The 14029-nt window shown below is 38.0% G+C and overlaps 2 protein-coding genes across 3 annotated transcripts in view; one reads left to right on the top strand and one right to left on the bottom strand.

Annotated features, from left to right (window-relative positions):
• Nucleotides 1-3332: 3332 nt before the first annotated feature.
• On the bottom strand, nucleotides 3333-8724 carry LOC139467969 (small ribosomal subunit protein eS24-like). Of its 2 annotated transcripts, XM_071249586.1 has the most exons (6): nucleotides 8681-8724; nucleotides 7576-7644; nucleotides 7012-7221; nucleotides 5942-6055; nucleotides 5446-5469; nucleotides 3333-3409 (listed from the first exon to the last, which is right to left on the bottom strand). In XM_071249586.1, the coding sequence occupies exons 1-5, from the start codon at nucleotides 8681-8683 to the stop codon at nucleotides 5464-5466; spliced, it is 402 nt and encodes a 133-aa protein (XP_071105687.1). In that variant the 5' UTR covers nucleotides 8684-8724; the 3' UTR covers nucleotides 3333-3409; nucleotides 5446-5463. The 2 variants fall into 2 exon arrangements, with proteins under 2 accessions (XP_071105687.1, XP_071105688.1); XM_071249587.1 differs by lacking the exon at nucleotides 5446-5469.
• A 28-nt stretch (nucleotides 8725-8752) lies between these two features.
• The window catches only part of LOC139467968 (poly(ADP-ribose) glycohydrolase-like), a 29253-nt gene continuing 23976 nt past the window's right edge, over nucleotides 8753-14029 (top strand). Inside the window, exons 1-4 of the mRNA XM_071249585.1 lie at nucleotides 8753-8875; nucleotides 11771-11872; nucleotides 12781-12874; nucleotides 13572-13642. Of these exons, the coding sequence (XP_071105686.1) occupies nucleotides 11788-11872; nucleotides 12781-12874; nucleotides 13572-13642 (250 nt within the window). The 5' untranslated portion in view covers nucleotides 8753-8875; nucleotides 11771-11787. The remainder of the gene's footprint in view (nucleotides 8876-11770; nucleotides 11873-12780; nucleotides 12875-13571; nucleotides 13643-14029) is intronic.

The following is a 14029-nucleotide window of genomic DNA, read 5'->3' as shown; positions in this document are numbered from 1 at the left end:
TTTGGTAGGGTACGTATTGACATCATATGGCATACCAGAGACCATATAACATGTTATGGTCTCTGGCCGTACGTAGGTCTAATCCGTGAAAAAAGTCGATGCTTTCAGGTAAACAGTCCAACAGCATAGATGAAGGATCTGGGGAATGGTTTTGTTATGGGGTTGTTACTTTTATTCTCATTTCTATGGACTGGCGACATTTAAAGGGAAATTACAGCGATTAGCAGCAAGCTAAACACAACATATAACGGAAAAAGTATATGAAAAAATACATTAAATTAAATTAGATAAATACCAAACTTGATCGATTTTTTTATGGCTTCGGATCCGTAAACCAAGCACTATATTAACCGATTTTAATAAAAAATAACACCTAAATATACTAGATTTGTACAGTGATGTAAACTGAACGATCATTACACAATGTACCCTAACTAAATTGTCCTTTAATTCTCTTTAATCCCAGAGAATTATTTTACGTTTGAACACATATTGGTATACCTAAGCCTGAAACTTAAGTTTATTAATGTTCAGATCTATAATGCGCCAAATCCAAACCCAAAAGCATGCCAAAAGCTCTAAATTATTACCTCGTCAGTGGATCAGCGCATACCCGATTTTAATTCTCGGCTCCCTTGGGACAGGACAGAGACAGATTAATGGTCTCTGCTCGGGGGGTTACAACCAGGCGTAGTCTGTCTTACAGACCCTGATACAAATATATATCAAATACAGCCCATGAAAGTCTATAATGTTTGGCAAGTCTAGATCACTGCAGTATCAGGAAATGAAGAGAGTCACTGGGCTCCTTTTTATCATATTTTTATTAAGATAACTGAACAACTGTTTTTTTTATGTAAGATGTGTTCATTTCAGAGACTAGATGTTAGTCTAAACCAGGCACTGAAAGGTTAACAGTCTCGCCCTACCGTGTACCCATTTAAACACTATTACTGGATGAAGAGAGGCATATCTCTTGCTTAAGGAGACACCAAATTAGGGCTGGGACGGGTGGGTCCGGGTACCCACAAGACTACCCGGAACCATGGTTAGTCACAGGATATATTGTACACTATAGCTCAGTGGTTACACTACAAGTCGCTAATGTTCGCAATTCTTTCTGACGATGCACACACTCCTTTTGACTTGTGAATGTTTGAATAAAGATGAAGCTTCAATCAACTTCAGTGAACGCATGACCTGAATTTTTTTATACATGTTTCCAAATAGTTTTAGCCAGGGCTGCGGTAAAACAATTACCAATCAGACATTTTGTTCCCAACTCTTGAGACTTGCAGTGGGTACCCGGGTAGTAAATTTGGACCCGTCCCAGCCCTACACCAAGTGTAACACGACGTCGTGTATCAGTGTATCAAGGCATGCCCTACAAACCCTCATGCAGGAGTCAAGCTCGAACCATATCCACCACTCATTTTATTTCATTACTGAACAGATATTTTCTGACTGGGACAGTTTGTTTTTCTCAACATGTACAGGGGGAAACCAACAGGAACAATTCAAGTCTAGTAAAATTACGCGCATGATGTTTGATGCATAGTTTTGTTAGCTTTCAAACTTGCGCCTGGGTGGCTAAGGTTCCACAATTTTGCTGCGTCGTGTTGCATCCCTTTGCCATGCCAGGATACGCTGGCCGTGGGTTCGAATCCACAGTTAGAGTCAAGGTGTAACGGCAACAGTGTTCTGGACGCATAAACCTGACCTCGCTCTCACAATCCAGCATGTAGGAGTGCTTTTCTCGTTAAGTTCCATAATATTATAATACCATAAAACTCAGGGTCTGTTCTTCAATGTGACCACCTCCATGGTCTAGTGGATTGAGCGTCTGTCAGCCCAGAGTTCGATCCCTGGTCGTGTGATTCCAAAATACGTTAAAAGATGGTATTCTTATTGTTACCCTCCCTGGCTCTCGGCATTAAGGGGACAAAACAAGGACTAGGGCGGATAATGTTTTTAACAAACAAAATAATGTAAACAATTATTAATAATTTTACTTTAACAACCAAATATTATCAGACATGTTATCAGACCCGTGAAGATCCGGGGTATAGAATAGGTGAAAAGGCGAAAACGGTTGTCGGAAGAGGCCACTAAGGATCGCTGAATTGGTTGGTGCACGTCATGGTGTCTCAAATGCGTGGATCGGTGCTCATGTCAATCACTGGATTGCATGACCCAGACTTGATTATTTACATTGGAATATTGCTGAGTGCGGTGTTAAACAACAATCATAATGATGGATTCGTAGATTCCCGCATCTTTCCGGGGCAAGGGAGTTAACCTTCCGCTCTACCACTAGACCACGAAGACTGTCTTTGCTGTCGGGGCGGGGGATTTGTCATTGGATTGAAATGAGGCCCAGGTGAAATGGGGTTTAGCGTCGTGTCCACGATTATTGCAACATGCATGTACCTGTGTGTGTGTGTGCGGCTGCTTGTACTAGCCGAGACTGATGCCGCTTTATAGTGCTAGCCCAGTTTAACTGAAGCAGCAGTTTAACATGAATGCCCCACTCAGAAACAGTATACTGAGACCTGTGACGATCCGGGGTAGATTAAGTCTTCAGCAACCCAATGCTTGCTGTAAAAGGTGACCATGCTTGTCGAAAAAAGGCGACTATCGGGATCGTGTGGTCGGGCTCAGGCTCGCTGACTTGGTTGATGCATGTCATCGATCCCAATTGTGTGGATCGATGTTCCTGATGTCGATCAATGGATTGTCTGGTCCAGACTCGATTATTTACAGACCGCCATATAGCTGGGATATTGCTGAGTGCTGCATAAAACAACAAACCAAGTCCAAACCAAACCGACCAGTCTGTCTTCGCCCCTTAACGACCAGCGCCAGACAGGGTAAGAACAAGAACCTTCTTTTAACGTCTTTGGTATCGAAACCCTGGACCTTTCAGGGCTCTCGGTGCAGACACTCTACTGCTAAACCACAGAGGAGGCGGATTGAAATGAAATAGAAACCGACATTTATAAAAGAATGTATTCAGGCCCAGTTACTTTTGGGCTTCGAATCCCTTTTACTCATGTCTTTCCACCAGTCAGATTGCAGCATACATACACACACACACACACACACATATTTGTTTTACAATGTAATATGTTCTTCACTGCTAATATTTGCCGAAAACACAAATAGTCAAGCATGGTATCGATGTGAGCTATCAATATTTCGACTTGTCATCTACATGCTGCCATTCCCTGTTAGACAAATACAATTCATCTATGGCTAATGAGTCAGCATTTTCATAAACTTCAAAACAATGGGTGTCAATTACACAAAATATGACAAACAACATTACTGCATCAGATTTTTCTTATTTTTTTTAATCCCAGACACATATATCACTGTACATATCAGGACAGGTCTTCTTACTTGATCACTGAAACACAAGAAAAACCATTTGTTAGAATCCACAGTATCAAGCTATACACCAATCCTACACCTAGGCATCAGTGTACTGTATTGCTGTTCCGCTGGGAATACATCAAAATATAGCCACAAAAAAGCAGTTTTGTTCCAGTTTTCATTGACAGATCCTGGTGGTGGTTCATGACATAGGACCTGGGGGATACCATCCTGTAATTGATCATGCATAAGCCATGTTTATGTTGTTTAATGTTGCACTCAGCAATGTTCCAGCAACATGAGCGCAGCATGTAAAAAAACAAACCTGGACAACACAAACCAGTGACTGACATTAGGTCAATCAGGTCAGGGTATGATCATACTCAACAATTTAACCAAGTCTGATGACCCGAACCATCTAGCAGAAGTTGCCAGGCACCTTTTCTAACACTGAACTCCCACAGGGTAACATACCCGTACTCACCATGCTCACTGCATATCAATTTACATTGAATTAGATTATCATGGTAAACTTAAGAGCTGTCATTGATGGAGCATCTACATCAAAATATAGCAAGGAAACTACACATCATTCTTCATAAACTGATCTATTTTGATTTCCCCCCATAATTCATATTTTGTATCAATATGCGTGTGTGCACATTTGTTGTGTAACACTGCTCTCAGCAATATTCCAGCTATATGACAGTTGTCTGTTTTTGAGAAGAGCATCGATCCATGAGCAATAGGATACGATAACATGTAATAAACCAAGTCACCGAACTCTGAAGTCTTATTATAAGCATAGGTGATAACTGATAACTGAATAAAAATTAAATACTGCATAGTAAACATGTTTATCTTGTTCAAGCAGGACTACCTACAAGTCCTAGTGGAATAAGGTTTCCACTTGTCCTCTGGACAAGTTTAATAAAAGAAAGATAGGGAAAATCACTAGAAAGTCACTGCAGTTTCAGAGGTGTCAGATAAAGAAGTTGATGATGGTGGCGGAAAGAAGAAAAGGCAACTGGTGGTAGAAATTTACAACACTAAAATAAATAACATCAAAAACTTAACACGAACGGGATTACAATGTAATCTGCAATAAGCTGCTACATCAACTTAAACAAATAGTAACTGCAGGATTGGATTCCACTCTGCTAAGGTGACCTTTTGACCAGTGAGTGACTCATTCCAGAGATAAATTGCCTTGAATATTGTATCTGGTGTTAAAGATACACCCCTTAAATATTTATCTGTATTGACGATACACATACTTGAATAGTGGATCTGGTTTTATTGATACACCATCTTGCACACTGGTTCTAGTATTAAAGATACACTCGAGTAGTGGATATAGTATTAAATGATGATTTGAAGTAAAATAAAGCTACACAGACATAAAATTTGAACATGCCATTTAACATGCTAGTCAATTAACATGCCAAAAAAACAATTCACACTTATTTGTTATATACTTACAAATAATTGGTTGGCAGTTTTTGAAATTTAGCATGTAAGTCAAGGGGTACTTGTTTTAACCCTGATGTTAAAAGCACAAGAATTAGGGAGCGTCTACATTCAAATACTATAGAAGCAAACCCGAAGAACCCCCTCTGATCCACAAGTTTCGAACACTATATAAAACTACCAATACAATGAACATGTTCAAAGCATTCCAAACAAGTCATACCTAACATCACTTGTTATCAAACAGGTGTGCACATATTAAGCAGGCTGAACAGTAGGAGTGAGGTACTTTGGATTGTACAAAACCTATTAAGCTGGGATAGAAACTATGAGCATAATTCAACTAGTCCATACCTCACTTTGGACTAGTGGTTAATAGAGTTAAATAAGTGGATCTTGCAAGAAAACAAGCCTTGCAGACTTTCACTGATCTCAGAATGGTGGACTAGTGTCTAACTTTATTAAGTCAACATGTTAGTGCATATTAGTGAAGTTGTGAAGGAACTAGATATGCATATTAACAGCAAGCATTAGTGCATTCCACATCACATCTAGACAAGCATTATATATCACAAGGGCTTAAACAATCAAACTTTGTACCTGGAGTGTGCACCATGTTTACTTCTGCAAAGTAAAATAGATACATACAACTATAACGGACAGTGACAATCCATACATGGACAATAATCATGAACTGATCCTACTTGTCAATAGGCAATTGTGTCCTGCTCTCTTATACATGTTATTAACTGATCCAACAGAGCTCTTGCAGACAGGATCAAAATATTAATAATATGCTATAACAGAGGGAATATTAGACAGACACACGAAAAACAATGCCCTGATGTTATATAAATTCTTTGGGCCAATAAAACTTTCTTATACTTTGAATTATTCATTTGAAAAAGTCACCTTCCTACCATAAGTAATTGACCCTATGTGTAAACTCTCGAATGTCAAACAACTAGTTGCAAATTCCGGTATTCTTTGTTTTCCATGAGGCTAATGGGAGACCAGCTGTTGAATAAACGAGCGTCAACCCCCACACCCCAAACCCCGAAATCCCATTATACAGGATTATGTAGTGAGATGTTACCTTCTTCTTGTCTGATCCTATCTTGGCCTTTGCTGTTCCTCGCACTTTCTTCTGTCTGTTCTTCCTCTCCTTCCTCTGTTTTCTCCCTGTCCTCTTCACCTCAACCAGGCCATGCTGTAACCACAAGATTGTAAAACATCGATGAACATTTTAGATAGGAACTTACAAACAAATGCACAGGTGTTTTCATTACTTATTATCACACAGAAGCATAACTGGTGTCATTTCAAATCAATTGTCAATACCATGACACTTAGCTAAGAAAAGATTTGGCATAAAGTGAGTGAGAACATATTGGCAATATTCAAGTTATTTCCAACAGTCAGTTAAGTCTGGGCTCTGCAAACTAATGAATGATAGGAAATCAAAGCTCCTTATTGCATGTATTGTTGGGGTATGACCAATTATCAGCCAGATCATATAACCATGAGCAACATGAAATAAATGCCCATGATTGCAAAGCACGAGTGAGTTTGAACAATATTCCAGTTATATCATGGCATGACGGCTTCATGTGGGAGGAAAGCCCCAAACATTCCTGGATGAAACCCATGAACACTGGAATGGTACTGATAAAATCAGAAACCTAACTGGGGTTACCAGGATTCAAACCCACAAGAATAGGTTTCTGGCTTGTCCAAGGGATGCACAGCACAATGCGGCACCGTAGACGACTGGGCCACCCATGCCTCATGGTTGATATTCAGTTTTAACAATAAGTGAATTGTTTTTTTGTTTTGTTTTGCATACTGTTTAACGCCTCACTCAGCAATATTCCAGCTATATGACGGTGGTCTGTAAATTATTGAGTCTGGACCAGACAATCGGGGTTATTGACATCATGAGCATCGATCCACGAAATTGGGATACTATGGAATGCATCAAGGTAGGAGCCTGACCATGAGTTCCTGTCAGTCGCCTCTTACGACAAGCATAGTCACCTTTTACAGCAAGCATGGGTTGCTGAATACCTATTCTACCCTGGATCTTCACTTGTCTGTGAAACCTGAAGTAATTACAATTCACGATTCATCAAACCTTTGATCAGAAAGAAACAAACATTTACTTACTCTTGCTAATCTGAATTTGGGCTCAAATTTCTTGGCATAATCTAGGGTGTCATAGATCAGGGCAAATCCTGAGGTTTTCCCACCTCCAAAGTGAGTAGTGAAACTGAAGCAGAAAATGACATCTGGGGTTGTCTTGTACATGCGGGCCAACTTCTCACGAATCTCAGTTTTTGGAACTGTGGCCCTGCCTGGATGGATTACATCCACAACCTAGAACAGATAGATATTTCAAATTAGAACATCTTACAAGCAACAGCAATGCTAGCTTCAAAGACATGGTGTAATTGTTCATCTAATGTAGCAAACCTGTACGTGTGCTAGCAGAGCAAACAAATCCTCTAAATGCTTAATGCAGCAAAGCATAAGCTGATGAAACAATTCCCTAAATCTTTAAGTTTTAGCACTTGTGTTATGAACTATGACAAGGATCCCTTGACAATCATGCATCATTTCGAACACAGGATAGTCAGTATGAATTATAAAAGTGTATCACCTTTCATAAGAGCAGTGGCTTTAAATGATCCAAGAACTATTAATACAACTTCTAATATGAACAATTCATACCATCTGCTTCCTGCTTAGCAGGCGGTTGGTCATGAACTTCCGCGTTCTGATAGTGGCCGCACCTTCGCTCTGCAAAAAATAACAATATACAAATGCTGAACAACAAGAATACGAAGGTCATACAGACAATTCCCTTTGCCAGCGAGTGTAAGCAAGTTCAATGCTGCATTGAAGTATTTCAGTTATATCACAGAATGTCAGCTTGATGTATAAAGAGGAAAGCCAAACCTGATGCGGATCTTACATGTTAACCATTTGGTGACACCCAGGAGAACGGTGTTGACAAATCAAGAAATATAATCATGGCAAACCAAATTCACACCCACAGACCTACAGGACAAACCTAATTGAGCTGGAAGTCTGAGCAAGAGAAGCATGAAGTAATCATTGCTCTTGTCAAATTATCAAAAAATGTATCAGAGTGCATTAATTTTCATGGAGAGTCAGTTAATATCATGGAAAATGACTACATCTTCCTACAATGTTGTCATGGCAATCTGTATCAACAAAGGTATGAAAATACCAAACAAAATGTCATAAAGAAATGGTGTTGTACCTTAATATAGGCCTACTACTTCCATTCCAATAAGCTTACTGTTATTATAATAAATATAACAAAAATATCTAGGAAATAACTTTAAAATCTAAGGTTGTGGGCAAATTTCGGGTGATAAATTTGTTTTAAATGTGAAATAATATTTCATGACTAGATAACGATACCCTGGTGCCTTTTCGCTTATTTTAACGGGTTAGTTTACATACTAAAAGCCCCCATGACATTACGCTATTTTAGCTGGTTTGCGGAAACTAACACACGCCCTAATAAACCACATAATGAAGATCACAAGCTCCTTATATCCAAAATATACTAAATAAGTTAGAGATGTCAGTTCATCTGCTTCTGCAATAACACATTGCGAAGTTCCCACTACCGATGTTGACATATTTGAGACGGTAAATTCAACGGTTATAAAATCATTTAACAAAACAAAACATCGCATATATTGCGTAAAGTTGATAAACTATGTAGTGGGTGTTCTAAATAAGATGGATTATCCCTAAAGAAAGAGATTTATTTGGATGTTCAAGAGCACATCACATGTACCATTTTGAGGTCTTAATGGCCGCTAGGAAAAGACCGGAAGTAGAGAGTTATCGACGGAAGTCACACGCGAGATCTTCAAATAGTGAAAATATGCTCTAAACAGAAAGTAACAGTTCCCAGTTACTGCTACAATCATTCATTTATTGCTTCGAGTTGCATTTTGGCATCATAGGCGTGTGCTGTTCAGTTTGAAAAGTGAGTCAAGTGGTTACGATGATCACATTGTTTACATTGCTTTGGGGGCACCTGCGAGGTTTTCCGAGAATTTACACATCGATTAAACAAGAGTACGCAAGAATCGTCTTGTTTCAATTTCAAGTCAAGGCGAAAGACATATGATATCGCATTTAGCTTCGTCATCATTTATGATTATACATGCTATGAAGTTAGATTCTTGGCCATTTATGACAACTTGCATTGTAAGTTTACATTGTTTGGTATTCAGTGTATGGGTGGCCAGTGCAGATGATGGCGTATATAATATATATATCATACTATCAGTGATAGTGTCAGTCACCAGAACCAATAGCTAGAAATATAGCATCTATTTAGGCTACTAACGAATCATCTAGCACTGCTAAATCGGTATGATACGTTCATATGATCAAGGCTGATTGTGTTTGACAGTGCTTTGTTTATTATTAGCTGAAATGCATGGTTTCTTTAAAAGTTTAGAAATATAGAAGCTAGAAGAACGGACCAACCATGTAATATAGTATATTCTGGGGAGCGGCTGGGATAGCATCTATATTCAGTCACCAATTTAAGACACACACTTATTTTCCTTGAAAGCAGGAGCCAGGCAATTCTTTTGACCCACAACACTAGGACATTCAGCATGTCAAGTGTATGTGATTGATATTATTATATATTATTATATAGTGTGTGTGTTAAACCTGAGAACAAATTTGTCACACACACGTCCCCACTCCCCTTTGCCCCTAATAAGAAGTGATGGAAGAGAGTGATTGAGGGTGAACTGGCCAAACTGAATTCATCAACATGGTTATTACTTCCTCGTCCGAGATGTACACAATTCTTGCAACCACACTACATCACTGTTGGCTTTCAAATGGCTTGTTTTACTTCATTTCATTATTAATAAGTGAGATCCTGATTTCCAAATGTTTTGCTTAAATCAACTTGTGGGTAAATATATGAATCATGTGAGTTTCTTGTTTAGAATTAGCTGGTCAAAAGAGATAACATAATGGATCGGGTGGTCAGGCTTTATGACTTGCTAGTGTGTCATCATAACCTGATGGCATGCTTTATTGCTCATAATATCCATCACTGAATTGTCTGCTCCAGACTTGATTTTTACAGGCAGTTATCACAATGCTTGAATATTGCTGAGTGTAGCATTAAAAGAGAAACAAACAATAAAAAGCACCAGACATGCTCCCTTTATCAACTATGACTACTATAAATAACAAAATACTGCCTTTTGCTCCTCAAAATGACACATTTTAAGGATACAACTTAACCTGAATCATATATGCTAGCCAGAATATTGTTAACATTAAAGGAGCACCCCCTATAATGCCTGAAAATATACAATCTCCCAGGATACCTTAAAGACTAGATGAACTGACTCTTGGTCATCAATGGAGCTAGTCCCAATTTGCACCCCTGTATTTGTATTTTTTACTTCTTCAGTTTATTGCCACATCAGTCTCAGTGCACATGCTAGAATTATCTATCACAAAACAAAGTTTGCAGTAACCAATGTAATTTAGCACTAGACTTTTTTGTCCTCGCCACTTGAAATAGAATCACGAAATATTGCAATGATTAATTAATCAAGATAGCCTGATAAAGTGAAAACATTCCTTTCGGGCACTGAGGAATATTACTTACTGTAAAGTCCAAAATTGCAAAGTTCCCTTTTCAAGAAATATCCATTATGCTAGCGATAAACATCATTATGAGTTTTGATCACATGTTTACAATGGTTTCAGTTTGTGTTGGTAATGTACGTACGATGGACACTCTGCTAAATATAGCCGCTCACAGTCACATTACTGCAGGTCCTCAGTTGGATTGTAACCACATGATCAAAACTTGTTACTGTCTTCACGAATTAATCATCGCGATATTTTCGCGATTCAATTTCAAATGGGAAGGACTATTTTGCTTTTCACTTAGTACTGTTCCCCATTCTTGTAGGGATGTCATTGTATATCGCAATGTTCATGTATCAATACATTTTTAATGTCTGTATTGTATCGATACAAATTTATGAATATTGATAGTAAATGGATGAATATCTACACTAAATTGAACACACAAATGTTTACATTTGCTGAGATTGCCATGGTTGATGGCACAATAAGAAGGTTATTTTGAACATTAAATGGATCACCCTCATTCATACTTAGCATTATGCATGTTAATTTGATAAATTGCAGGTCCAGAAGGTATTCATTACCTGTACAAATACAGAAAAACTAACTTTTGTTATTAATTGATATATCAGGGCTACAGATATGCTATGTATTTGCGTAAAATACCCTCCCAAAATATTCAAGACCCAATTACTTTCAATTAACTTGCGTAAAGAAATGAATGCATCAAATTCAAAACTCAAATGTATAAAAACAGCATGTGTTAATACCCAATGAAGCTTTTTCAGCATGCGTACAAAGGAGCTAATTTCCAAGACACAATTACCAGCTAATTTACTTTCCGAGTCAAGTCTATCATGTATATATTGATATTTCATATATTTTTTTAAATCTTAAAATGTTCACTAATTTTGGGAAAACGCAATTGAGTGATGAATAGATGAGTGAAAAAATATTGGTTACCCAATGAAAAATGTAATAACCCAATTAAAATAGAAACCCTACATTAAAAACTCAATTGCTCAAAAAGTTATCTGGAGCTCTGTAAATCAGTGTATAATAATTTTGAATTGATTTATTGATACCAAACTTCCTAATCAATCACAGTCTAGTCACCTTATGTTTATACAGGTTGAATTGTTATTACATTTTGGTCAGTGTTTAAGATGAATTGTTTTGGATACTGTGTTTTAAATACTAGTATGTAACCAAATTGTGAGATTTTTGTCACATCATTCTACAGGATGCCATTTGTTGACAATGAGTGAATCATCCCATAGGAAACTTCGACAATCTACGTTGCAGTTTAAGCTGACACCAAGTTCACCAAAGAAAAGGAAAATGGGTAAATATTTATTCTTGTTATACCTCTAATAAGAATCTTGCAATTCTATTGGTTAATCCATACCACGTGACGAAAGATTACATTTGAATGTTGACCCCCAAATATGTGACTGACACTGACCTCAAATATTGACTCCTCACATAATCAGTATTTACCTGTCACTTGATAAATATTGAAACATGGCGTCTGGTACTAACATTTCACAATTTGCAGCTAAATTACTGTAATGAAACAGGATGGTTTAAAGGATTCATAAACTTAAAATGAATTTCTGTATAACAAAGTGATTGATTACGTTTTGCAAAAACAAGTACCCTCGGACCCGATCCCTTCGGCGGTCTGACCGGACATGCATCCTCAGCCTGGTCACACCACCTCAGGGGTCAGGTCCTCGGATCATTGTTTTCACATTTTGACCTCTTCCAAAGTAATTATTTGTATATTATTAGTAGGATTAGCAGTAAATGATATATAATTAATAATGTTTTACAGTCTGTACCAAAGACTTTCCAAGCCTTAAACTTGGCCTTAGCATCATTTGTTTGAACATTTCAATTTATCATATGGACTTTCATTAGCTGAGCTTACTAGACTGAACAGAATTTTACTCGACCTGGGCTACAAAACTAGTGGCTAAAATCGCAGACTGGCATTCCCATAAGCCCCAAAAGTCATGGTCACTGAGTTAATAGTGTATTTGTAATTCATGTTCTCTGGTCCATTTTGTATTAAATCATTCACGTCATGGAATTGGTCAAAGATGTATATAAATACAAGGTCAGGCTTAAGGTCTGGCCATTTGATATTCTTGGAGGGGTGGACAGGGGCTGGATAGTTGCTTGTGACTATACACTAAATCATTTTTATATATTGAAAAATGAAATCACATATTTCCCATATTCTACCAGATCGGGATAACCACGAACAAGAAGAGAAGAGGAAGAAGGCTGCCGATGCTGCAGAGAAGAGAGCGGCAAATTCGGCAGCTTCTCCTGGGGAAAGGTATGAGCAGTTAGATCTGAATATGACCACTTCAGCTACCACTACCACAGGTCCCTGCCAAGAAGATCCATTACAGAATAGGTCTCCAGGAATCCATGCTTGTTGTATGAGGTGACTGACGGGATGGGGTGGCCTGACTCCCTGACCTGATAAATGCATGTTATGGCATCCCAAATGTGTAGATCAATGCTCATTTCAATCAATGGATTGTCTGGTCTAGACCTGATTCCTTACAGACTGCCATCAAACAGCAGGAATATTGCTGAGTGTGGTGTTAAACAACACTAAAACCAACTCCAGGCCCAGGCTGAAAAACTGACCCTGGCGTTACCACAGACATGATTAATCAACTCATAGACAATAGTGTTAAGGCCTATGGATATGAATGGTTAGAGCAAGGAGTTCATGTACATTCACTTACTCCCTATTTAAAAGTCAATTTATTTGTAAAAAATATTTGCGCCCAATAAGGAATGTAGGAACACCAGTAGCCTAGTGTTGAAGTAGCTACTAGGATCTCATGTTGTTCAGAGGCATCTATGAAGCGACAAATGTCTGCTCACTCTGTAATCACAATGCAGTCGAAAGTTTCACCTTTTACTCAGGTGACTTTTGGATGGCAAACACGCCATGTGCCCTCAAGATTCACAAATTGTTTTGTTTGTATATATGTATGAACTTTTTGTTTCTTGTATAGTGATGACAAGAAGCCTCAAACTTCGAAGTACTTTGACAATAAGGAAGGCACAGAACCAAAACAAGATAAAGGTACTCAAGTTAATTTGTTGTTCAAAGTTATATGTTTACATTTATCATCACCATCACCATCATCATCATCATCATCATCATCATCATCATCATCATTCATTCATTCATTTTTGTGAAACCAACCTTAAGTTAGAACATTTTAGATGTATAGTTGCAGCTTAATGCCTCAAATATGTACACTTGATATAAAATAAACTGATTTGCAGCAAATAATTGCTTATTGACACCAATATGGTGCCTTGTAGTCATCACTGTTTCAACATTTACAAGGAAAACATTTAAGAAAGTTTGAAAGTTTCAAGTTTGCTGATGCTCTATCTGCTTCTAGCTAGGGTGGGGACCAGGTGGCGTTCTTGTTTAAAGCTCTGCATGCTAAAGTCGAACCAA

Source organism: Haliotis cracherodii, unplaced genomic scaffold, assembly GCF_022045235.1.
Source record: "Haliotis cracherodii isolate W230 unplaced genomic scaffold, xgHalCrac1.p SCAF_2, whole genome shotgun sequence".
Taxonomy (NCBI): domain Eukaryota; kingdom Metazoa; phylum Mollusca; class Gastropoda; order Lepetellida; family Haliotidae; genus Haliotis; species Haliotis cracherodii.
The sequence above is the reverse complement of the archived record's forward strand: the minus strand, read 5'-3'. Positions and strand labels throughout refer to the sequence as shown.

Bases quoted from the DNA above. Each gene is read 5' to 3' on its own strand.
- LOC139467969 (XM_071249586.1), bottom strand. The intron at 7,222-7,575 runs GTATGAATTGTT...TATCTGTTCTAG, and splicing joins TGCTAAGCAGGAAGCAGATG to GTTGTGGATGTAATCCATCC. The intron at 6,056-7,011 runs GTAAGTAAATGT...TTGTGGTTACAG, and splicing joins CCAAATTCAGATTAGCAAGA to CATGGCCTGGTTGAGGTGAA.